Here is a 27,749-nt window from a genome sequence, read left to right on the forward strand (position 1 = left end):
AAACATGTAAGCAGGAACGTTACTGTTTATTACATAAACTAAAAAACCATAAATCCATATTTTCTATCACATAATAAATAGGTGATAAGAAATTAAACATTAACCATTTTATTTTAAATTTACACTTGTCCAGTGCTTTTTTAATGTTTTTGTTTTCTATCCATGTCACCTCAATATTACCTCCAAGCATCGATCCTGCCACCTCCGAGCGAGCATCTCTAGAAGCGGCGGCCTAAATTTGTCCAATCCCAGCAGATCTGGCAGCATAACACAATGCATAGCTGCCAGCTGGCTCCATCCTATTAAAACGTAATATATTAAAAATATGTTAAACATTTTGGCATTCTCTAATTCAAAGATTTTTATTTATGTAAGTACACCAGAAACATGAAAAAGGCAGATCTGCTAAATTGTTACAAATTATTTCAATTTATTACTAGCTATTTTTGTACAGAATTTTATATCAAATGTATTTCATCTCTAAACCATGTAACTGGTACTTATAAGAACTCTCAAAGTCTTAAAACAAATAAAAATAAATTTTTGCGTGAAGTATTTAAGAGGTCTACATGGAAAACACATTAAATCCCTCTAAAATAAAACACATATTCAGGGATGAGAAGCATAGAAATAAATAGGCACCATATCCACAGACTTGAAACCACTTTCAGTTAAAGGGGCATTCACACAGACATCCAAAGACAGGTTCCTGTCCATCTTTAGGCCTGGCCCTCTATCTATTACATCATGTCAGTCAACAAAGATGTCCCCTTCTCTGTCAGAGGGCCTTTAATTAAGGTACTTATTGATCCCTCTTCTTAGAAAGTGACTCAGATATTTAATCACAATCAGAGTTGAAATAAGTAACATACACTAATTTTGAGAGGAAAATGCATTCAGACATTCCACAAAATAAAAGGCTCATCATCCAAAATTTACAAAATCTTAGGTTTAATTAACTCTATGGGAATAAATGTTGTTTTCCAAAATTCTAATCCACAATACATAACCTGATTATATGAAGAAGAAAGACAACACTGTAAACCACCACAATATTTAAAAGTACTACTATCCAGACATTCTTAAATAATCATGGAAACCCTATTTTAAAGGTGTCCGAAAAATATATATACAATAAATGCCTCATTCTTCCCAAATTATATATAATAATTATATATATATAAATTATATATAATAATTACCATTACCTCCTGGGGTAACATTTAAAAATAAACAATCAAGAATGCAAAAAAAACCCCACTTGTTTACTACCTTATTACAAGGTGAGTTATCTTTAATCATAGAATTTCAGCAAATCAATGTTTTAAAGTAATCTAAACTGTAGTCTTCTGAAATAATAACAAAAACCTCACCTCAGAATGATTATTGGGATTGTAAAAAAAGAGAGTGTGAGAGTGAAGGACCAGCTACCTATCTAAAGATTCATCCTGTCAGTAGGGAAATTCTCTTCAACTGAAAATATACAATTATATTAATTAAGGTGATGAGTATGCATTTTTAGATTATAATTTACTTTCAACAGAGGGATATGTATATATACATATATATACACATACACACATAAATATATATATAAATATAAATTACTACCTAATAATTTTTAAAAGTATTTTAATGTCTCATAAAAGTATGGAGTGCATTTATGAGCTAAATTTTAATATGATGATTCTTACCATTCTGCAAAGTCAATAGCTTATTTTTTAATTAAAATATTTCTATATTTCACAATAGCTTAACAAAGATGACCCTAATTATTTTTGCTAAAATCCAGTCTTAACATACTAACCTTAGTACAGGTCTCTGACAGGAAAACCAAAGAAAAAAATGCATTAAATTTTTCAGTGCCCAGGTTTTCTTTTCAAAGGAGTAGTATTTCAAACATGGGCTCTGTATGTTACAGATATTGCAACTCTCTTTCTATTTCAATGGACTAGAAATATTGCTTTTTAGTGACGAATCAGCATTATTCTGGGTTACATTTGAGATTTTATAAATTTCCTCCTTTTTACATTATACAAACCGGTGAAGACTGAGCCCACAATGAAGAGAGTGGATATTGGATATGTTCCATTAAGCTTCCAGGCAGTATAAATAATCCTAGTGGGGTATAAAGGTTTGTGGGTTCCATTCACATTTTCAGAAGTCCAAAAAGACTTCCCACTAGTGTAACTCCACAAGAATAATGATGGCCTAACTACATCTTAAAATTTAAAGAACCAATTTTTGCCTTGGCCAGAAAGAGAAATAGTAAGTAGGATAAAATAGGTGACTTCCTATCTGTCTATAGTCACTGGTGCTAATCATCATTCTGAAGACTTTTCAAATAAGAATGGAAATTAAGGGACCTATCATATCCCCCTCTTACTGGCACACGGTGTGTACAGAGAGCAAAGTGTGTCTCTCATGAGGTAAACAGGTAACGGTATACGTAAAATAAACTGATAGCTCTAACACCAGGGATCACAGGGAAAAACAAACATCATTATGAAAACTAGTGCACCTTTTAACTCACTGCACATCAAAGGTTAGCATCTCTGCACCTCTTTAACAGTATTCTAGATTACAGGAAACGTGGTTTACTCCAGCCAGGAGTAACATTACATTTTTATAATTGGCCCTGATCATTAACATTACCAAATAAAGCTAGAAAGTGGAAACTTTACCTCTCATACATCATCAAGCAGATTAATGTATAAATTAGATAAAAAAGAACACGTCAAATTAGAATAAAGCACAGATTGAAAGAAAGCTGTTAGCAAGTTGAGAGAGAATACCTTCATTTACTAAGAAACAGGAATGGAAAGCAGGAGTAGAGGTGGGGTCAGAGCCAGAGTGATCAGCGTCAGACCGAGCGGAAATGACAGGTGCAGGAACTTGCAGAAGAAAATAGGAGAAATAAAAAAGAGAGAATTGAGGTACAGCAGTTTCTGGAAAAAAGCTCAGTATTAGTGAGGAATGAGAAACAAAGTTGGCAAAATATAGTAAATGCAGAACTGAAAAACGATGTTTTAATCAGACGGATGGTCACTAAGGATTACAGCAGGGGAATGATATATTTTATTGAACAGCAATCACAGTGTAGTTCAAATTCCTCTTAAAATCAAAATACATTTAATATTAGAGTTGAATGATGTAGTAACTAATACAAAAACAGTTCTAAAACAACTAAGGCTACAGTGAAAAACGTTAACATATTAAAAATTAGCGAAAATGTAACTCAATTTTTAAAATGTATCACGTAATGAAAAGTTTATGTTGGTCTTCATGTCAATTACATTTCTTCTAGTAATTTTCTAATATTACCTATAAATTATTTTTTAATCTCTCAAACCAATATCCACTGAGATCACTTCAATCTTCCACACTCATTTTATAAAAACTCAATTTAAAATAGGCCAATTTATAAAGAATAGATATACTACACCTAACTCTTGTTAGAAGAATCCTAACATAGCTTCATTCTTTGGAGTTCAAGAACTATTTTTTATTATACAAAAGCTTTATATTCTAAGAGTAATTATTGTGAATGTTATAATCCATATAAAATAAATGCACCCCCCCCCCCACAAAAGTTATGTTACCAGATAAATGTTTCAGCTTAAATTATCATATGAAAAGGCAAAAGGACCGTATGGCACACACATTCTACAACTGGAGGTCAATGTTAAGATTCAGAGGTCACCATTTGGCACTTCCTTCCTATGGAGAAATTACCATATGTCATGCACAAGCATCTTCAAATTAATCCCTCTCCTTTCTTCTGTCACTGCACAGCAATAGGTTTGGGCTCCTGCACAGATTAAGCATTGTCTGCTGAGTGATATGTTTGCTTTTCATGCAGTGAAGTTCTTTTGTAACCACAGGCCAGCTGCAGGAAAACAACTTTTCATAATTCCCACACGAATGCATCATTATGTCAATCAGGCACGTGTGAGGGAAACAGCAGAACTAAAAGAAGTACATGTATAGGAGTACGAAACTGAAAATCCAGCTCCATCAACCTTAAGAAGCATATCTTGCACACAAAAAAGTTTTATCTGGGAGGTTATTTTTTAGTATAACAAACCTGTTTCAGGTCCTTATAAAATTATAATTATTTTATAATGCTATGCTTATAAAAGGAATAGAACTGTTCTTAATTGCATATTTCATAAGATCTAATAATGTTCCAAAGTAATCTTGCAAAGAAATCTCCAAAATTTCTATATTCCATTGAATAATTTTATTTTCCACTTTTTCAATCATTTTTAATTATAAATTCAGTTATTACAGCTTATAAAGTATTCACTTCCTCATGCAAAAAGTTGGTAAGCCTTGGTGGTGAGCAGTGAATTTTCAGGTTTTAGTTTTCATGATCCCAAAATTGTTGAGCAAGTTCCTCTGTGGTTTCCAACAGCTGTGACATTTCTGTAATTTCACTTTTTAAAAAAGGGAGAAATTATTATTATCCCAGAACATATTATTAACTCTATCTAATTTTACCCTTAACTCTGAAAGAACACTAGAATGAGAGGGTGAGGAAATTCAATATAAGTAAATAAAGTTTAGGGCTAAATAATCATTACTTCACCTAGGTCAAATAAGTAGTGGGATTAAACGATCATGTTTTCTCTAAGTCACAAGTCTAAGAGAAACTAGAAATGCTACTGGCAAAACTGCTAGAATAGTATGTCTTAATAAAATAGTGTTCAATACAAGTAACTTATTTTTAATGAGAAATAAACAGATTCTGGGTATTAAATTTTTGGAGTCCTGTTTAAATGACGTTTCATAGAGAAAAAGCTATTTGCACTTTAATAAATTCCGTAGGCACTAAAGATCAAGAAAAAAAAACTATAATGGAAACCAAGGAATCAGATTTACTATGCTTTAAAAAACTCTACATTACCACCAAAAAATACTTTATTCAGTCTGTCATAACTGAAACTGAAGAAACTATAACTACTTTCATAATTAATTGAGAATATTAAAATTAATGCTGCTAGAGCTTTTAAAATTAGAGCTTTTAAAACATTTTCCAGATATAGAAAAGTCAGCAATAGAAATAAGAAAAAAATTACTACTTCCAAAATAAAAAAGCTCAAGATTTAATGACCAATAATACAGCTGAAGAAGTTGTGTGTAGAACTGAACACCCAAGATTGACATCATAAAACATAAGCAAGCACTTGATTTCTTTAGACAGAAAAGCTGCCATGTCAACTATCAACGTGCTTCTCTCATTAAGGATTAGTGAAACACCAGGGAAAACCGCTTCAGTGCAGCTTCAAATGGCGACAGAACTGACACACGTTCTATTATTTCATTCCAGGAAAGTTTTTTAAGTAATTTTGCAGCTAAGAGCCTCTTCAACTGCTTCCTCTCACATGAAGAGAAAAGTGAAGGTAAGCAAACCTGTGTGACTACATATGTATGTACACGTGTGCTCTGGCCTCCTGTTACACGGCATGTTCATAAGTACTCAACAAAGCAATTACCTTGGTTTTCTGTTTCTCAACAGGTCTATTTCAGCCTTCATTTGAAATCTGATTTTAAACTCCATTATATATACAGGACAGAATTTTAACGTATTTTAGGTAGCAAGTACTCTCAAGACATTGGTCTAAATCTCCTGAGCCTCCTGGTACTGAACACAAACAGCCCCTTTAATATATTTTTTCAGAAGGAAAAGAAGAAAATCTAGAAAGCACAGAAAATTAAAGGCTGTGCTTAAAGAAGTAAGCGTATCAAAGCTTACCACTAAAAACTGAATAAAATCATTTACTGGCGAATCACTTTCTCTAGACTGTCCTATGGCCATGGCGAAGCTCCGAGGCGAGGGCAGAGGAGGAGGCAGCCGGCGCCCGGTCTGCCAGCCAAAGCGGGGCTCAGCAACTTCTGGTTGCTTATAAACTCCCTTCATGCTACGCTCTTATGTCTTAGGTGCGTGGGCATTCCAGCTATCTTTTAAATAAACATAAAGCATGAGGATAAAGCATGAATCAAATATTCTAAGGAAAAAAGGATATTATTAAAGCACTGTAGAGAAGAGCACAAATATCTAAGGGCAGTAGGGAGTACAAAGCTCAGACACTAGAAAGGGTACGGACCTACCATAAAGTGGAACGAATTTAGCAGCCCAAGATGGCCTTCTGACAGACAGACAGATACCAAGGCAAAATATGAAACTACTTTTGTAATGCTTTATAACAACCTCTAGATCACCACTGGATTATATAAGAATTGGAAAAAGTTCAGATGTAATGATAATTTTACCTTAGCCTATATATAACTCCAGCCACAGAATTACTAGAATCCAAAATAAATAAATAAGCTAAGGCCAAAACCCAAGAACCATGGGGAGAAAAACATAAAATTATAACATAAACACTAACTTGAATTAAACATATGAAGGCTATTAAATTTTTCTACTTGGACATTTGATTAACACTTAATAAGTGCCTACTATGTGTCTGGTATTGGGCTAAGCATATAAAAACTCACAAAGATGAGACAAAGATGCTGCCCTCAGGTACTCAAAATCTGGTAGGAAAAGCAAACAAGTAACCAACCAATTAAAATACATCATAATTGCACTCCTCTGGATCTCCTCTACTAGACATAAGCTCCTTGATGGCAGACATTTCTTTTTTTCAGCCCTTATAGCCTAAGCACCTAGTTACTGACATATTGACTCTAGAGCATAAAGAGAAGGCATCTACAGATTCATTCACTCAACAAATATTTACTGAGCGCCTTCTATGTATCTATCAGCCACTGTTCCAAGCACTCGTTATAAATGAAAAAAAAATGAAGAAATGTCCTTGTCCTTTGAGTTTCAAAAAAGACCAAAGTTGTAAGCCATGTTTTTAAAAAAAGAAAAGGCACTTAAGTTCAAACGAAATTTTAAGGTGTTTTCAGGTCGATCCATTGACCTGATATATTGTACTCTAAGGGTTTTGCTCTAGACCTTGTAAGTGAATGGTTAGAAACTATTGGTTAATTTATCTTAGTGATTCCTAAGACAATTTAACAATGACTACTGCTTACTTCTAAGTTTAGACAACTTAAGTTGAATCCATTTCTGAAAAATAAAATTGAAAATAATGTAACATAACATTAAACCTTTAAATTGCTTAGACTTGTTTCCATATCTATTACTGAGTAAAGGTGCAACAACTAACAAAGATGTAGTCACAATCAACATAAGCAACAGAGACACAGACCAAAGACCTATGCCATGAGATTACGGAATTGATCAAGAGAAGAACATATGTCAGAATGTGAAAAAGCCTAAAGCTTTGGGCAAATTTAGGACTAGTTGACCAAAAACAAAAATTTAGTTGTTTGACATCTCTGACTACTTTCTCGAGTGAGATGCTTTACACACTACAAAATCAAGTATCTAATAAATAAAAACTGTCTCTACCAAAAAAGTACATGACTGTCAGCAAGTTTTAATTACTGGCAAGCAATGAATTAATAAACAAACTATTAGTTAGACAAAATAAACTTGGAAGAAATTATTTTCCAATAAAATATCCTGATATTGATTATGAGGAGGTGTGTTAGCTACACTATCTATATCTTCTTTATTCTCTGACCCAAATGTCTATCAAAGGTCTAATTCCCAGCTAAAGTCTTTATTCCACATAGACTGCAGCTGAACAAGGACTGGCCAACCTATAAGTGACAGTTTATCGAAAGGAGCATATCCACGTTTCCAGCCCAACTTGGAAAATGGTTTGTGAATCCACATGCGTAGCAGTGGGAGTCAGGAAAAGAAACATAAGAGGAAAAAGGTTCCAAAGAAAGCCGAGGTAAGAGGAGTCAGAGTAGGAGCTGAGCATATGTAATCCTCTAACTGCTGACGTGCGGTCAGGGAACTCAGAGCTTTTGTCTGTATCTCTTACAGCTTCTTACCCTAAGTTGGTTATTTATGCTCGTGTGTTATCTACGAGATGCATATAAACTACTTGAGAGAATGTAAATGACACTACTCTCTCTATCATCCCCAAAAGAGTTATTTGGAGAAAAAAATGCTTTAAAAAATTGTAAAAGAGATAATTATGCCATCTTTTCATTTCGACATTCAAATAGAAAGTGGGTTTCATGATGCCACCCTAGAGTTTTACTCTGTAACTCGGGACAGATCGCTGACCTTCATCTACTTTAAAGACAAGCACCTGTGCTGTTCTAAATGGAAATTCCTAAATCCACTGCTTTAAGTAAATGCTTTAGAAAAAGACTCAATTTTCAGTGTCTTCTTCACCGCTTCAAAACTCGATGCTTTCTAAAGGAGCAACAATAAAGCATTCCCACTTGAAAGTCCTCACACCTGAGCAGGTGAACAAACTCAATACCGTGATGGTGGTCAAGTATATAGCGCATCATGACAGTGTCACAGATCGTACTGCATGGCTGTATCTGCTATAATTACGGGGGGGGGGGGGGGGGAGGTTGTAATCCAAGAAGAAATATCGACTGCAAAGAATGATAACGAAGATAATGATCGTGACAACAAATAGTATCTTAACAAGAACAGATTTTAAATGAAGCTTTAAACTAACTAAATACCAGGGAGCATGCCATGCCACTAATATGTGCTGTATAATCTGAAAGGTATTTTCAATGAATTTAGATCTAGAGCTAAAAGGTGCTGGTTGTGTCCTGATCACACTATCTACTTTAAACATGTCTCATACCTATGTGGGCCTATTTCCATTTCTCTCTGAGATAATGCTCTAAAAATGTTAAAACTAGACAACATAAAGAAATTTTACTTTAAAAGGTAATAGTATATTCAAAACATTTTAAATGTGAAAAGGGAAGAATTTCTACTTCTGGCCAGAATGCACCCAGAAGAAAAATAAAAAAGCAAAATACATGAAACATGTTAACATCATCTGCTAAAGCTGAAGATAAATATATGCAGAAATTCCACTTTGAGTTACACATACACAACAGAAATGCTTATAATGTGCAGTAAGATTCAAATACAAGAATGTTCATAGCAGAATTATTTACGAAAACCAAACACTGTAAATAATGCAAATGTCTACTGACAGGATGAATGGATGAATAAACTGTGGTGTATTCATTCAACAGAGTACTATGAGCAATAAAAACAAACAATGAAAATGAAGCCACAGTCTAATGCAACAATATTGATAAATCTCTCAAGAGAAGCCAAACACAAAAGAATACATCCTCTATGACTGACTGAATTCACAAAACATTCAAAACATGGGCAAGGCTAAACTGCAGTGTTTAGGGATTTAAACCTAGGGGGCACAGCTACAAAAAAAAGAAAGTGAGTCCTGAAAGTCAGGATGGCTGCCTTTGGAAGGGGAAGGTATGGCTGGGAGGGAACATCGCAGGCGGCTTCTGGAGCTCTGGCCATGCTGTTTATTCAAGGACATGGTTACAAAAGCGGTTGGCTTGTAAAAATCACTGAGCTACAGATCTGTTTTGTGCATTTTTCTGCATCTATATTACATTTCACATATAGTATACAAGTATAAAAAAAAGTTATATAACCAAAAATATTAACTTTCATTTAAGTTAATATAAACTATAAAGTGATTATATAAGTTTAATGCAACAACTGATAAAGGAGAGGGGTGACCAACCACATGGAGCTGGAATGAAGGATGGGAGTGGTGAGGAGATTGTGAGAGCTTGTCTTGCATAATGAGAAGCCAACAGACAGTGCCTAAAACTGGAAATCAAGCTACCACGTAAGGAGATGAAAATACATACCAAATAATCAGCTAAAAGAGAGAAGATGTGCCAGAGATGGGGAAAACTGTAGCTATGAAGTTGGAGGCCTACTGTTTACCTAGCAAATCTTGTAGAACTACCCACTGGTTCTTTAAAACCTTAAAATTGTATAATTTTAAATCTAAAAAAAAACCCTAAGCAAAAAAGAATACCCTAAAATGCCATCATTTACAGGCAGAGCCTTCATCCTTTGTCCCTTGCTTACTGCTTCACCTCTACCACATTCTGTGAGTCACGACTGTCAGCTGGAAGGAAAGCTCTCTAAGTGGAAGTGACCCTCCCCACCCCCAACTCTCTGGTGAGCTCATTTATCAGCCTTAAAATGAGTATAAAAGATAATAAAGAGAAACTCAACCTTTCTTTTCTATCCCCTAATGAAAAACAAAGCTATAGACAAAAGTTAAAATCTAATGATTTAAATGAAAAGAAAGGATTTCTGCTTGTGGTTACAATGCATGAACTACAGGCAAATGGTAGAAGAGCTAGAGTATGGAAATATGAATTTAAAGGTTTCTAAATGTAGTTAAACAATAGGTATAACTTTTAAGCTCAAGATACAATTAAGGCACTAGTGTGTCAAGTTAAGGTGCCCCTAATGCATAAAAATTGGGCCAAAGGCAGTACAATAAAATTATGTGAAATATGCTCATTTATCAACTTCTAAATAAATCTGATTTATTTTTAACTGACATCTTAATTATCTACATTTACATCTGGAATATAACAACTTTTCTCTCTTTTAACAATCTGAGACAAACAAAATGTTATGATTATACATTAGCAGTGCCTCCTCAGTTGCTAGAGCTGAGATGTCATGTCAATTACTTAATAAGATTTAATTTTACCTTGTTTAATTTGTCCTTGCACAATATTTCTGGAAGTTGGAGGGGAACCCCGTGCCTTAGAAAGGTCTGGGGTGCTTGGTCTAGGTGGCCTTTAAAAAGAAGAAAATACATGTGTATATGTATTCATATTTTCATATTTCCAGAACCATTTAAAATATTACAATTTCTAATTCCAAATGAATTACAAAAGCAACACATACAGACATTTTCAATTTATTGCTCCAAGAAGATGGGAATTTTTTGTTTGTTTTGTACCTGTTAATATTTTCCATTTCAAATTTTAATATGATAAATAATTAGCAAATAGCAAGTAAGAATTTCAAATCTACAATTTATGTTTTATTCCAGTTTAAGAAATATTTATGATCACTGTAACATACTATAACTGACAGATAAATATAATTAGTACTTCTTTGTTCAATATTAGCACGCTGAGATTACAGCCCATCCTATATCATTGGTCTAAATGAATTTATGGAACAATACATTGAGTTTAAAAGAATTCAGCCCTAAAATCTGAAAAAGGTAATACGGCATTAAGAAATCTCCCACACTAGAGGCACTGTCGCATTTTGAATTCTGGCTCTACCACTTACTACTTACTGTGTGACCTTGGACACGTTACCTTTCTGTGTCTCATTTTCTTATCTGTAACAAAATATAATAAAAGTACCTACCTTATAGGGTTAAAAGCCTTATTGAGAGAGTATCTATAAAGTACTTACAACAGAGCCAGACACAAGATAAGTGCTACTTAAGCATTTGTTAGACTCAAAAAAAAAAATCTTAATATGGCCAACTTGCACTACAGTATAATAAAACCACAGTTTAAAAAGTAGCCCTTGTGACTTCTGGGAGACAGGAAATAGTAATTCAGGTTAAGCCTTCTAGAAATAGTAAAACAGTACTCTCTTGCACTTAAAAAAGTTGTTTTCTCTTTTTCCACTGAAAAATTCTGACTCTACTTTTCACAGTGTTCTAAAAACAATCACCCAACATGTATTCTTCATTATATATGGGTCACAATGAAGAGAAGCATTTAACCAAATATACATTTTGAATTAAATGTTGGTTCGAACTTTAAGTAGATACAATTCTAAGATTATATTTGCTGAAATGCTAGTCTATAATTCATTTATTAAAGCTGAACTGTAACCTACTCCCTCATTCCAAATTCTTAAAAAATAGTATGTCTGAGTATAGATACAACTATTTATTTTTATCATGTTTTAAATCATGCATATTATGTTTTAAAATTTAAAGGGGGAAACACTGAGATGACACAAAAATGCTAAGGAGGGTAGAACTAAAAAAAAAAAAAAGGCGATAAACAGTGACAAAAATAAAACAGGTTTCTCTCTTTTGAAACATAAGAGTGAAATCAAGCTCTCATGGTCACACCTGGTAGGGCCTTTCTTCATATGATCACCAATAAAAGTTGCATTGGTCATACTCATTAAGGTATTTGCCAAAGAGATGACGGACAGGAGATGCTGAGTGGTGACGGCCCGAGACACTCCGTAAGTGCCCTTTCCTACTCCCTCAGTTGCTGGAAGCTTCCTTTCTTCTTCTGCTTTCCCGTGTGACAGTTTACAGGCAGCCCGATTATAACCGGGAAGCATCAGTGACATATGCCCTCCTCTCGATAAGAGACCGAACGACACTGGGCAGTGGGGTTTCAGCATTCCAAGGCGATCGAGACAGACTTCATCCAGGACTTCATTCAAGCCCCAGGCATGCAGGCAGGACATGAACAGCTTGGCGGTGTCCATAGTTAAGTTATATTCTAGGAGGGTCAGCGGCTTCGCTTTGCTGGCGCGGTACTCAGGGTCGCTTTCTTCCCTCCTCTGCCTCATCGTCTCCTCGCCCTCCTCGTCATCGTCTAGGAGGTGCTCCTTTATGTTCTCTTTGATAGTTTCTTTCACTTGTTGGAAGAGAACGGCTGCTCGTTTTCCAGTCAGAAAAGAGCCCCCTTTGTCTGACCTGCCAGATGCTTTCTGCAGGTTCTCTGGGGAAATAAGCGCGGTGCTCGGCCTAGAGGCTTCTTCAGTCAGGAGCTGAATAATCAGCGCTTCCACATCGAAGAAAAGCACGTGTATGTCCGGGTCAGTCAGGTTCGTCTTTATTGCTTGAACCATCAGGGAGTTATGGGAATATTTAGGTAAGTTTCCCTGCAATAAATATTTTTAAAAGATGGTTATCATTAAAAGTGTTTAATTTCATACATTCATTGATGAACAATAAATGGTCAAAGGAATTTAAACATTTATTAAGCTCTCTCTTTAAGTACCTGTCTCATTAAAAGTAACTCACTAACTCTGCCAATCAGCATCATGCAAAGGATATGAACTTATATAATCAGAACTTTAGGCTGAAATAATTATAAAATAGATTCATTTTAAAGAAAGGAGAAAGTAAAAGTTTATTATTGAAGCCAGGAGTCTTTTTACTCATAGAACATATTAAAATTTGTTTCAGTAACTCATATGTAAATTCGGTCTCTGAGAATGAACTGCTGTCCCACCTGAGAGAGTAATGCATTTGTCACAGCCTCTCATACTTTTAAGTTGCTGCACCATCAAATCCCTCTTTTTCTACTTCACCCTCCATCTCTCCCTGTTCATAGATTCCTTGCCCTCAACAGAAAACATGTTCAAGTCTACTTAGATTCTACAAAACAGTCTTAACCTTTGACCATGCGCCCTCTTCTATATATTTCTCTCTGTCCACTGCCCCTTTCAGCCAAACTTAGAAAGTAGCAGACTAATCCAAAGAAAACTTTTCAATCTCTCTCCTTCTTAAACTCTTTGCAGTATCTGACATTGTTTTTGGTGAAAGACAGACAGGCAACATATAAATGAAAAGCATTAAAAGCCACCTCTTCTAAATTCCCAGGGAACACCTTCCTGGTGAGCCGTCTAATTCTGACCCTCCCCAGCCAGCTGCTGAAAACGCCTTCTTCCTCCCGCAACAGAACTGCCACCCATACGTAGGCGGCTCCCTAAATCCCACAATCAGCCACACCAGTCTCCTGAAGGTTCAATCCTATATTTCCAACACTTGTATTTAGATGTCCCCAGTAGCTTATATTTCATATGTCCTAATCTCCACCTTCCCACTAAACCTGCTGTACCTGTCATATCATCAGTTGAGAATCATTCCTCTTCTATTCTATCCCCTCTTTCACTGTCACCACATTCAGACCTATCATCTCTCCCCTAAACAGGTTTCACTGTCCCTAGTCTCTCCTTACTCCCACCCAACATCCACAGAGCCACAGACTTCTTTCTGAAACACAAATCTAATCAAGTCACTCTTCTGCCAAAGAACTGCCTTTATCATGGGTTATTAAGAGAAATAGAAAGTATGAAATTATTAAAAATGAAATCAAAATATAAGTGACTATATGTGATCTCAAGGTAAAAACAAATTTTCCAAACATAGTTAAACTTAAAATTCACTACTATAAAAACAAAGGCAACTAAGAAATTGGAATAAAATGTGCCAGAAATAGGAGTGATGAAGTTATAATCTACATAACTATTAATTAAAACCAATAAGGAAAATAAAAGGAGAAAATCCATAAATGTCAAGAACAATTCACAATAAAAGAAACATAAATAGTCTATAAATTTAGGGAAAAACCTGCTCAAACTAGTTGTCAAGGAATAAAGGTTAAAATAACCGTAAGATACCATTTACAAAATCAGCAAACAGTATACACTAAAAAATACTCAGCCCAGAGTACAATGAAAGTCGAAGCCACATACGATAGGCCTGACTTTAAATAGCAGCCTTTTGGCCGAGTAATTTGGCAAAATATATTGTGAGCCCTTAAGATTGTTTGATCCACTACATTTATTTCTAGAACCCCACCCTAAATAGTCAGAAATGCAGACAAGAATTTATGTACAAAGATGTTCAGTGAGACAGTATTCATTATTTTAAATTGAAAACACCTTATATAATCTAACAATAAGAAAAGACGTAAACAGTTTAAGCATAACCATATAATAAAATAAGCATTGCAATCACTACAAATCATACTTTCTGGGCACATTTAACCACATGGCAAAATGCCAACAGTCCAATTTTAAGTGAGATAAAAATTACACATGTGTGCACACACACACACGCAGAGTGTGGTTCTGATTTCATTTATTTAATGCTTAAGTACATATATGAACATGGTGAGAAACACTGGAAAGAAATAGATGAAAGCATTAGTATTAATTACGTTTTGTAATGAAATTTAAAAAGATTTTCATTTTCTTCATATTTATTATACATAATCAATATATATTATTTTCATAATTAGAAAGTAAAGCTCTAGGATAAAATGGAAAATTCTTCAGCACAACATTCAGACCCATTACAGTTCGATACCAAATACTTTTCCAGCTTTAACAAACAAGCTCTAGCACCACAACCATAGTTCCTCACCCATAAGCTCTTTTATTTATTCTTTTACCCAAAATATTCTTCTTGGCTCTACTCCAGTCCCTTCTCTTCCATCAAGACCCTAATTCTCCCAATGAAAGTTGGTCCACAATGAATCCAGCCCCAATAACATTTTATGTCTACTATACATCATGAATTTGTATGTCTTGGCCATATTTACATGATTAGTTAATTTATGTTATTTACATTTTCATGTACTGTATGGGTACCAGCTATGCCTTACTCATCTTGTGCAACCCTAAGTCTATCAGAGTACTTGGCAGAATGAACAAAGATTATAAAAAATCTTTATAAAAGTGTTTTTAATTGTTAATCAATTCTTCTATCATAAAATTACAACAAAATCCCCTTAACTAATGTCTTTTCTTTCTCAATTCTCCTTCCATCTGTGTTTCTTTCTAGTTTACAAGGTTTCAATTGCATTTTATAACCCAAGGCTAAAAATTTTACAAAGCAAAGACTTCTTTGCAAGGCATAAAACATCCTCCAAAATATACTGCTGCGTACTCCTCCAAATTTATCCCTAACCACAACCCCTATATCTTCTACTGCAACCAAATTCCACCAATTTCCAAACCAGGCAGTTGCAGGCATTTGTACCTTTGCATCCCCTAGAACAGCATGATGCTCCTTTCTCAATCTCCCTACTGCCACTCACGTCATACTTCTACCCATCCTTCAAGAAGTATCTCAAGTGACTGCTCTTCCAAGAATTATTTCCAGAATTGTCACTAATTCTGCCTCCTTTGTATAAGTCTCTGCTCTGAATTCAATGATGTTTAAAGGAAGGTAGAAAATAAATACTATTTCCATACAATGCCTAAAGAACCTTAGGTATATAAGTAATGGATAAACTTACAATACATAAAACACAAAGTTAAAAAAAGTCAAGACTTCCTGAATTTCATTCCTATATTGAATTCACTCATAATGTATTCACCTATGTTTGTGCAAGACACTGGGGATACAAAGATAAATAAGAAGGTTTTTCTAGTCATGGAACTCAGAACTAACAGTTAAATAGAGACATGTAAAGAAGTTACTACAATGTGGTATGAATGGTGCTATAAATAAAGGGGACTAGCAAGATAAGATAAAGGACACATGGCAAAGTGCCAGCTCCACTTTGGCCGACCAGAGAGAGCCTCACGGAAGGGGTAACTTGTGCCACAAAAGGGTGCTCCTGGCAGACAGGGTGCGGATGTGAAAAGGGTGAAGGCAGGAACATTACAGGACGGGTGCTCATGAAACCCTATGTGACCGCGATGAATGCTGCGGATGGTGCGTGGGGAGCGCGAAGGCCGCCCACACAGAGCGTCAGGCTCCCCCGCAGGCTCAGGGCCACTAAAGCGGAGCTCCTCTCTGAATCATCAGAGGTGCTTCTTAAAACAAAGGTTCCTGGGCCTGGCAGCTGACCTGGATCTTCATCTCTGGGATGGGTCAGAACCTAATGCTTACCCCAGATGACTCTATGCTGCAAAGTTTGAGACCTACTGTCTAAAGACTTTGATGAGGTGACTAACATGATCAAATTTAATTTTATAAATGTTTATCCACCAGCAATGTTGGCTGAAAAGAAGCAATATCAGAGTCTTGAATATGAATTGGGAAGAAACAGAAGCCATCCAGATGAGGGAAGATAAAAGCATGCAAGGATATTGAAAACGTAGAAGACGGGATAGATGGAAGAATGTGTACATTACCCTTTTATTTCTCACAGCATTGTGCTTTAAAATTGCTTTTTCAAACATTGCATATGTAATGTCAGATATTATACTTAATACTTTGTACCTACTGACACTAATTTGACCGAATGATAGATAAAATTATATATTTATAATAACAATATTATATCCAATATAACATTATTGATGTGAAAATTGTGATTAATAATGATAGCTACCACATACTAAACTGCTGCTATGGTGCACGCATTAAGCGAGGCATCAGGGTTGGTTACGTCACAGCAAAAGGTAAACTATCACCCTATATCAATACTAGGTAGACAGATGTGACACTAGGTATGAGGGAATAGGTAATAACAATATTAGATAAAAAAAGAGCCTTGAGTACTTTAGCAGATACTTGTCTTTCCAGGAAAGATCGACAAAGCTGTTTTTGGAGAAAGAGAGACCAAAGAACATATAATCAAACATGTTTGGTAAAGAAACTACTGAAGCAGCCAGTGGCTTGAAGAAAAAAGAAGGCAGGAGAGAGGACACGAGGTCGACTTTCAAGCGCTCTCCTCTGATGTCAACCACATATGTGCCCCTTTCAGCACCCTCAGATCTGCCCAGATTTCTGTCTCTGGTGGGAGGTGTGCCAACAGACAGCCCATGTGCTTGGGCAACTGAAAGGCTATCTGGTGTCTAGCACCATGCTATCTGGATGTGACTGTGTGACTCCTTATCACACCGCTCATACCCTGCTGCTGATTGTGTCACTACAGCAAAAGCTGCACTAACAGCAACCCACAGTCAGAAAGAGGGTAAAAAAAAAAAAGGAAAAAGCACAACAATAAAAGCAGAAGAGAAGAGAATGGGGGAGACTACAGGAAAGGAGGAGAAGGGGAGAAAATGACTCATCTCCACGTCCTGTGGATGGACCGTATTCCTGACGTCGCTGCAGCCTGCATAGGACTTGTAATGCCTGACAATGGACTTCACCAACTTAACAAATACAGTCTCATTACATACCGTATATATCCAGCAAAGCTGTGAGGGTAAGATTTCAGCTACATGCATGGGGATGGCAGGGTTGATCACCAACGTGTTTGATATTCTAATACGTTACACTAAGAGTAGCTAAAGGAACATGAATCAAAACATTTGTCAAACTCCACAGGAACCTTGGCTTAATCGTAAGATATACACGTCTAGAGCAAAGCAACTCACTCAAATCGCCGTATATTCTTAACAATTTCAAACACAGGCTATGTGAGCCTGGGAATTCTTTGCCAGCAATGTTAGCATCCTGCTCTGCCACCTTTATTAAGAACAGCTGAAATGTGTGCTCACAAACTCACTTTTTCATTATCAGGGAGAAAGATTAAATTCACCTCGACAAATATTTGTGGAGTGCCTATTATATGCAGGATGCTTGGGAGAAAATAAAGCCTTTGTATTTACAGCAATAATTTTAAAACTTACTGGGAAAAGGCCAACAAGAAAAGCAAAATCATAAGGTGTATATATATATGAAATGGTCTCAATTTACTGGTAAAACTCAATGGTAAATGCAAAATACAAATATGGCAGGCAGTTAGACAGACATGAGCAGAGCAAGGATGCTATGTCAAGTACTGAAGGTCACCAGGGTGAAAAACCCTGGGTGCCTAGCAACGGGCAAAAGTGTGAAAACAAGGACCTCCACACCAGGGTAGCCCTTCCTCCCCTGGCATATTGATGGTCATGTGGTTCAGACCCTCTCCTCCCCTGGCTTGTTGCTAGACATGCGGATTAGAACCCCTTAGACGGGGGACAAGAGTGGCCAGGGAACTAGCCCTTAAGCATTAAGCCCCTAGGGCAATGAGATTCTGACCCACATCAAATACATCTAGCTTCAGACCCAGAAAAGCAGCAAAACCAGACAAGCCACGCCATGGCTGACATCAGGACCAGCTGTGTTGACTAATGACTCCCTGCCCTGGTGCTAACCAATGGATAGAGACCAGGACCCTGAAAGGACATACCTGGAAAGCTGATGAATACTCTACTGGGACGCTCCCGAGACCTCCAGATAAACACCTTCAACAGGAGGACCCAGTGTGCCTCTGTGAAGCATGCCCACACCTTTCCCTTACACTCTTGCCCCAGGAGGGTTTTCCTTGCATCTCTCTTTCTCCTAAGCTCTAAGGGTCCTTCGTTTGCCTCTGTAACTTGTTTCCTAAGCTCATTCCTTCTGTGGCTCACTTCTTCTACCTCTGACTTTCTAAAGAAACTTTCTCTTATAGTTTGAGTCTTGACTCTGAATTCTTTCTTAGCCAGAACTCAAGTATTGAGGTTGCCGAAGCAAGGTCTGGTCTGACTCCACTGTTCTAACACCGGTGCCATTTTGCAGCCAACACACACACACACACACACACACATACAGTTACTTAGAAAGCTAGTAAGACATATATTTTACATTTTCATTGTAAATACTAAACCTATTATAACTTTATGTTCTTTATATAGGGGAAAATAGAGATTTAGCCATTTCAAATACTGTATTAGGAACCTAACTTAAAATATAACAGAAATGCAACAATAGGAACAAATTATTGGGCTGCTTGCTCATCACTAAAAGTGAACCTGTGGCAATAACATTAACAGTGCCAGGTAAAATTGTCTCAAGTGAAAACCCAAGGAAAATGATAGAATGACAATCATGAGATTACTCCTTATTCAAGCATGGGTAGTTTTCAGCACACACATACACACTATAAACAGCAGCCCCCAGCAACAAAAAAACTTACAATCTACAGAGGAGAAAATGTTAATGCATCTTATTATAACATTTATCATTAGTACAGAACTGAATATAGGCTGTGTTAAATCGCATCTGCTGAAATACCAATAGGTCTGTCCCCTAAAACCTATGTTTAATGATATTTTAAGTGTATTTCATTTTATCCAATGACTTAGAGAGATTTAAAACATTGGCAGTAATTTACTCTTGCACCAATTCACATCAATGGTCTGACTTAAAAGCTTACTTATTTCTGAATCATTTTTTAACACCATAGTTTTTGAGACTCTTTTCAAGTTAGTAAAATAATTTAGTATTTTTCCTGAAAGAGCACTAAGTCCAATCTATAAATACAACATGAAATGGTTTAGATTTCTACCTAAACACAGAGTTGATGTATGCCAGTGCGCATTAAACATCAGCAGATTTTGATGTTAAAGTACAAAGCAGAAATGTGGATACTTACAGAAAAAAATTTTAAAAATCAAATCTGCTTTGGAACCAGAGATCAAGGATACTAAGAATAAGACTAGGAAATGTTATATATCTAACACACACACTCACACACACACACTCTTCTATAAATATCAATACTGAATGCTAAAACAGAATACAAGAAAAAAATGTATTTAAAAATATTAATATAATATTTTACAAAAGAATTATGTAGGTATCATATTTATAATGCATGATTTAAATAATTTTTAATTTGCTAAATATGATATAAAAAACTGGTTTATTACCTAAGAATATTTTAGTAGGAAAAATTAATAAACAATTTTACTCCTGATTATGAATAGGATATTTTATTGAATAAAGGCCATTAAAAGAACTGAAATTCTGATGCATAATGTTAAATGCAAAAGGTTCAACAAATAACACATTGATGTCTTAGTGTACTTCTAAATTTTTCTAAAAAATTAGTTGAGGGAAAAACCCCCACCATCTACTATTTTTAAAATATGGTTTTAATTTTAATGACTTTAAGTACTAGGCAAAAGGAAGAAAGGGAAAGAGGAAGAGACAGAGGTGGGAGGTGCAGGGGGAAACAAATACTAAATGGAGAAAACATGTGACTGAAATGGGTACTTGGTGCCCTCTGCTGTTCTATTGCTGTTACTTAATGCGTGAATGGTTAGGATAACTGAGATGAGTTCTTTCTCAGAGTCCATTATGCTGGAATTTGACAACTTACTTATCTTAAATATTTGGTTTTGAATAGGACAAGATTTAATGATTATGTATTAATGACAGTATAATCAGAATTAATGTTATTTCACTTCCTTCCATGTGTTTTCATTAACTAGTATACTTACTAATAAGCATAAAAAATAGTTAACCTATTGAGGGATTTTAATGTTGATATTTGATACTGTACTATAATTTATTTCATATAACAAATAAAATGTAAATTACTCAAAAGTATATAATAAGTATTTAATATAAATGCTTAGATCATGCCTTTAATAAAGAAAATGTCTTCTAAAGATATTTCTACAGGCCATGTCTTACCTGATAATAATGTTTGAATAATAATAATATCCAAATGGCATTAACATATTAAAAGATTAGGAGATTAATATATTAGGTTTTCACATGGAAACACAAAAGAGATTGCCTTGCAATTCTTCCCAAAGGGCCAAGTTATCAAAGTAACAAGACCAAGAGCCCAGGAGGCGGGGGCACCCTCCTCTTCTGTTAGACCTTTCTATGCATCAGTTCACCTCCCCAGCATCGATTCATCTCTCTTCCAAATAAAGAAAAGACTACCTACTTCAGAGAGATGTTATAAACTGCTAACAGATAACACAATCAGTATTCCTTTCCCTGGTAAAACAGATAATAAAACCCAGCTCATTTTATCTCAGACGAATACATTAAAAACACATGGGAATACAGTTTAAACCAACTGAAGTACAGAAACTGTTAAAAAAAGAAAAGCACTCCTATTATAACCTACACTCCTGGGTATGCCAAAACCTTTAGCACACTGACAGTGAGCAACGGAAATGAGAGGAGATTCTCTGAAGCCACCTTGGTGACAGCAAGGTAAGAATAAAGCCAAAATGAAACGGTGGAAAGAAAACTGCTCTGACCAACGTTGGGTCACTGTGGCGGGCGAGCGAGCTCTGACCTCAGAGATGTCACGCGAGTGGGCCCTGACCTGTGTCTCCTCCTCCTGCCCCTCGCCACCCTGGCGCAGCCGCTTCTCACCACTGTCCTCTGCCCACTCGCCTTCCCCTGCCCACCCGCACATGGTAGCTGTGCTGGCATGTTCTCCCCACTTTTCTTCCTGATGTTAAGCCTCCACAACAAACGAGTGTCTTTAGAAAAGCCTCCCCAACGACTCTTCAGGTCACTCATCTCCTTCAGGCTCCCTCCCACTGAGCGCTTACCTTCAGCAGTAAGGAGCTCGGCGCAGGGAGCCGCACACGCTTCCCTAACCGGGCGGGAGCTCCGGGTGCTGGGTGCGGGCGTGATGAACGCTCTCTCCAACCCGCGCAGCTCAGGCCTCCCTTACAGTACGCGCTCAACAGGCGCTGAACGAATGACTGAATCAGCCGATCAAGACTATTAAACTAGTGAGTGCTGACTACCTATTGTGATCAATATTTTCAAACACGTTACCCATTTAACTTCATTACAACCTTATTACCTCCACTTTAAAGCTAAAAACAAATGGAAGCTAAGAGGTAAGTCAGCCAGTCGCACATATCACACAGCATTAGTCAGTAGTTAGGGTCAATAGCTAGGATATAAGAGGAAGTTGGGGTCCCCCCGTAACTGCCTGACATTTTAATTCAAGAGGTTCTCAGCACTAGTGCTGCAGAGATTCTAGAGATGAGGTGAGGGGGAGGTGAGGGGAAGAATGAGCCCGCTCCACACAAATCAGCCCTCACATTCCAGGTCATTCACACTGACTCACTGAACACTTGATGCAGGGCACTGGAAATACAAGGAGGAATATCATATGGTCCTTTGAGGAGCTCAGTCTGATAGAGACCAGTGGCTCTCAGCCAAGGGTGAGGTTCCCCCCAGCCTCAAGGAACATTTGGCAATGTTTGGAGATATCTTTGTTAGTCTCAACTGGGAGAGGGTGCTAATGATATCTACTGGGTAAAGACCAGGGATGCCACTAAACATGCAACAGTGCACAGGACAGCCCCCAGGAAAACAATTATCCAGCCCAAAATGTCAACAGTGCTCAAGTTAAAAAACCCTGATACAGAGAAGCAGACATGTAAACAAAGATATCTTCTTGCTCCCACATAGAGAATAAGTACTGGGATAGAAACATAAACCAAATGCCAGAGAATCAGAGAAGATATAAAAGATATAACTGACTCTACTTGACTCAGCAGCATTACCTAAAAATTTCAGGAGCCTTTGCACAGACAGTGGTCAGAGAACTGAGGCTCATGAGATGAGTGGGAGTTAACCAGGGGAAGGGGGAGGCAGGGCATTCCAGGCACAGCAAATAGCTAGTGCTGTGTTTACTGGAACCCAGGTGAAGGAGACTAGGAAACCAAGTTACAGTACACTGTGAAAAACTGAAGTCCTGATTGATGCTGACAAATCCCTCCCTTTGTCTATGCCCTTCTTTTATCTCCCTCTTCCTTTATACCCACCCACTCCCCTAGAAAATAGCACTGCCACCAAGGCTGACTGCTGCCAGGGGTGGTTGTGATTGAGGCGTGACTGTGATTTAAGAAAAACAAGTATGGCCTGGCCAGTGTGTCTCAGTCGGCTGAGCATAGTCCCTTGAACCAGGAGGTCACAGTTCTCTTCCCAGTCCAGGCACATACCTGGGTTTCAGGCTCAGTCCCCAGTAGGGGGCATCCAGGAAGCAGCCCATTGATGATGTTTCTCTCTCATCAATGTTTCTAAGTCTCTCTCCCTCTCCCTCCCTTTCTCTGAAATAAAACACAAGAAAAGGGAAATCAGGTATCTTTATACAAACTTGGAAGAGAGAGATGTGTGGAAGGCATTACTGGAAGGATCTTTGGATATACTCTGCCTCTTCCAGTCTACTGAGAGCACTGCATAGAGTTCCAACCACAACCACTACAAGCCACATATACTTCTTGGACACTGCAATAAACTGCCTCCCTGAGAAGACTGACTAAGATATTTCCATCCAAAGTTAATTTTAGGGCCTGCAATACCATGTCATATAAATCATCTTATGAATTTCATATCTGAAAATTTTTAAAACCTCAAAATCACTGTCACTGGCTCACAGCCTAGTTTCCATCCATCATCCTAGGACATTTCACCATTTATATAGGTCATTGATTTCCAACTTATGGTCTGCAGCTCTGGGTGGTTAAGGGGCCCCCTTATGGATATAAAACCACTCAAAGTTAGAGGGCAAATGACAATGTTAAACATAGGGTCATTTAGTAATAAAGCGAGTTATTAAGGCTACATGTGCTAATTATGCTACAGGTTGCTATTGCTATATTTTGCTATTTATAATTTTCTTTAAATCTTCACCCAAGGATATTTTTTTCCATTGCTTTTTCAAAGAGAGTGGAAGAAAGTGAAAGAGAGAGAGAGAGAGAAAAAGAGAGAGAGAGACATCGATGTGAGAGAGACACATCAATTGGTTGCTTCCCACACGAGCCCCGACAGATCAGGCTGGGGATCAAGCCTGCAACAGAGGTTCGTGCCCTTGGCCAGAATTGAACCTAGGACCCTTCGCTCTAACCACTGAGCCAATGCTATTTATAAATTTGAGTTAGTGTATGACTACAGTTTCACTGCAACCCATCTCCATCCACCACCTGACTATATTCTACTCATTATTTAATGTCCCTTCCTCCAAGAAGCCAGTCGTGATCACCTTAGGCTAGGCCAGATTTCTGCAATACATTCTGCATTTCTCAGCCATCTCACTTACTGAACTGCACTGTGTTTATGTTTATATTTCCTGAGGGTAAATATCATCTCTTATCCATTTTGGCTCTCCAGGGCCTAACATAGTACCCAGTAGTCAACAAATGTTTACTGAACTAGACTGATTCAATTATTTTCTAACAGAGGTTTTAAAAGTTGAGAAGTTTGAAAATCTCTTACATAGTCTAATAAAGATCAGATTTTTCAAGCACATTAGAACAGAAGAAGTGATTTCTTACCCAAAGTACTAACATTCATATTTAGCCACAAATCTTTATACTTCTATCAAATTTATTCCACATGCCTTCAAGTTCCCAAATAAGAGTTAAATAAAAAGTACCATACATAAGGGCTGGAAAGTATGGCTGCTGAGGAGGTCCTGGGGCTTTATCTAGTGTTTCTATTCTCCCAGCAGCCTGCCATTTGATTTATTATGTGAGATGGCAACAGAAATTTCTCCTTTGCTGTACCTCACAAAAGTTGCACAACAATCTAAATTTCTCATCAGGTAGTATGGTAGGTTCATCTATTTCCAAGGAAAAACAAAACTGTTCTGAATTTAAAACCATCTTAGAAAATGACCACCTTTTCTTGGTTCAGAATTATATTTAAGATGAACTATGAATTCCATTCATAAATCCATGGAACACCTATTACATATAAGGCACAGGGCCAAAGAGGCACTAGAGCCATGGAGTTAGTTGTTTTATTCCATGACATTATGCAATGACCATGAAAAACCCTTAGTGTCTAATTCAATGATCCTAAAAAAAAAAGGAAGAAAACCAAAACCCTGTAATCACCAAAAAATTCTAGTAAATGTCAAATACATAGTTTTGAGAATTCAATTTTATTCCTTAATGGAAAAATTGGTATCATCTTCATAGGAGCCTAAAACTCATTTCCCTCAAACTGGAGAAAAAGTTGGTGGAGAGATAACCTGAGTTGGAAATGTTCAAAGCATTCATCCCAAACCCTATGAAATATCCACACACAAACAGAAGCACATGACTCACGCCTACATCTAGTGCACTCTCCTACGTACCATGACACAGGCAAATATGAAGAAAGAAAAAGAGAGAACAACAGAATTAAAACATAGTATGTTAGAGAATGTGATCCATTTTTACAGAGACGAGAAGAATGAATAATTCATTTAACAAGATGGGTGTATTTTGGAAGAGAGGAAAAGATGGAGAAAGAAAGAGGGAAAAGGGAGACAGGCCAGCTGGAGTTCATGAACTGCCCTGTATTTATCTGTTTGTGATAACAGCAACTAATGTAATAATGTATGTTCAGAAATTGATTACATTGCCTTACCTACACACCTATGCCTTGTCAATTAAATTAACTCTTTTAATTTACGTTTCTGTTTCCAAAAAATCTTGTTAAAGATTATGCTTTAAGGGATCATTTTACCAAAAATCTTCATATTAAATTCTAAAACTTTCATTCTAGAAGCTTTTAAGGTAATTTTAAGTCTCTACCAATTGACAAACAATAGAGAGGGAAGTAGTGTCAAAAAGCAAAAGTCACTGATTGCTCGTTGGGGAGTCCAAGATCACTCTCGTGAACACTGTAAGATCATGGGATAAAGGCAGTAGGTGGAGCAATAGATAAGGAAAATTCCGTCCCAGGCTGACTGACTCGGCAATCTGTCACCTGCCAGTAGGTTAAGGATCTTCTCACATAAACAGAAAGTGTGTGTCCTTTAAATTCAAACACACTAGTATTTTACCAATATAATCCAGAAAAGAAAAAACATATTCACAAATGTGCGTCATCTAGTTCAAATAATACACAATTAATATAAAGACAATGGATACTTAATACTATTTCTCCTTAACTAATTCATTTCACTGAATTTTACACTTCACATCAAGAATATAGAAACTTAGCCCTGGCCTATGTGGCTCTGTTACTTGGGCTTCATCTTGTGCACTGAATGGTTGCTGGTTCCATTCCCGATCAGGGCACATGCTCGGGTTTTGGGTTTGATCCCCAGTAGGGGGTGTGCAGGAGGCAGATGATTGATATTTCTCATATTGATGTTTCTCTCTCTCTTTCCCTCTCTCTCCTTTCCTCTCTCTCTAAAAATCAATAAAAACTATTTTTAAAAAAAAGAATATAGAAACTTAAAGGAATTCTGGGAAGATCATGACAGCATAGTTATTGGATTTGTCCAAGTCCCCACATAAAAAGGCAATATTCATTTTTAACACTCAAAGGCAACCATGTTAATATTTTGATGTGTTTTTGTATTTACTCCCAGCCCTCCACCCCCATGTAATAATATATTTTCCATACTCCTGACCATGGTATGTACGTGATTGTTTCTTACTACGTAACATGAGAAAGGTAGAAAGTACCAACTTTCCAAATGCTTACAAGATATAATTTTCTGGTAGGTCAGTGGTGTTTTCATGTTTTCTAACATTCAGCAGAGAGTTAGGCCCACACTTGCAACAGAATAAATATTTGCTGAACTGAGCTAACTGGCTGTGATGAATTTTAGCCCAAATTAGTATTATCTTTGGGAGGACAAAAATGATAGTCCTACAATGACTGCTTCCTAGAGCCAGGGAATGGGGCCTCTGCTGAAGAAGAAAGGGTTAACAATGTCAGTCCCAGGGGAGTGCCATCATTCACCAGAAAGTTAGGCTCTCAAGGACTTCCTTGGGGTAAAAACAACAAAAATATCATCTGTCTTTATCAGTGCTTTGAACAAAGTTACCACAGGCCCCTCCCGTGGCAGCATAACTGGGAGGGGTATGCTTTTCCTCTGCCTTTGACATAAATTATAGAGTCATTTGCATCCCTCTGTTGTGGTTAATTCCACCACCAAAGCAACTCTAAACTGGTTAAAAGTTCATTAGTGTGCAACAATAGCAGCTTGATGAAATAAATTATGCTACGTCCATACCATGAATACTCAGCACCAATACGAATCATGCCTTCTCAGACTACCTAATCTCAGAGCGAAAAGCTTACGGTATGTACTTAGGAGAAAAACAGCAGTTTCTAAATCATTTGTCACTGAATAATCACGTTAGGCAAGAATTTATAAGCGATTTTTATTATCTTTCAATTTTTCTATTATGAACATATTACTTCAAATAAATACTTTTAAAAACTTGTGCTCTAAAAAAATATTTAAATTGCCAAAAGAAAGTAAAAAAGGGGGCCTGTTTGCTTATTTGCTTGTTTTCAAGGACTGCAAAATTCTGATGAGGGGTGAGGATGCCATAGCAGCTGAGCAGCTGATGGCTTCTTTGCAGAGCAGGAGGCACGAGCCACACCTTGGACTAAGGA

The 27,749-nt window shown here is 36.8% G+C and overlaps 1 protein-coding gene across 3 annotated transcripts in view; it reads right to left on the reverse strand.

Moving 5' to 3' along the window:
- WDR7 (WD repeat domain 7) overlaps positions 1 to 27,749 on the reverse strand; it is a 271,518-nt gene that overhangs the window by 186,952 nt on the left and 56,817 nt on the right. For 2 of the 3 annotated variants that reach the window (XM_081150201.1, XM_081150202.1), the window contains exons 15-18: positions 12,030 to 12,799; positions 10,629 to 10,717; positions 2,796 to 2,894; positions 181 to 299 (exon numbers count right to left, since the gene is read on the reverse strand). In XM_081150201.1, the coding sequence (XP_081006327.1) occupies positions 181 to 299; positions 2,796 to 2,894; positions 10,629 to 10,717; positions 12,030 to 12,799 (1,077 nt within the window). The remainder of the gene's footprint in view (positions 1 to 180; positions 300 to 2,795; positions 2,895 to 10,628; positions 10,718 to 12,029; positions 12,800 to 27,749) is intronic. The other variant, XM_081150203.1, reaches the window with a different exon arrangement.

The sequence above is a fragment of the Miniopterus schreibersii genome (assembly GCF_964146895.1).
Source record: "Miniopterus schreibersii genome assembly, chromosome: 10".
NCBI classification, from domain to species: domain Eukaryota; kingdom Metazoa; phylum Chordata; class Mammalia; order Chiroptera; family Miniopteridae; genus Miniopterus; species Miniopterus schreibersii.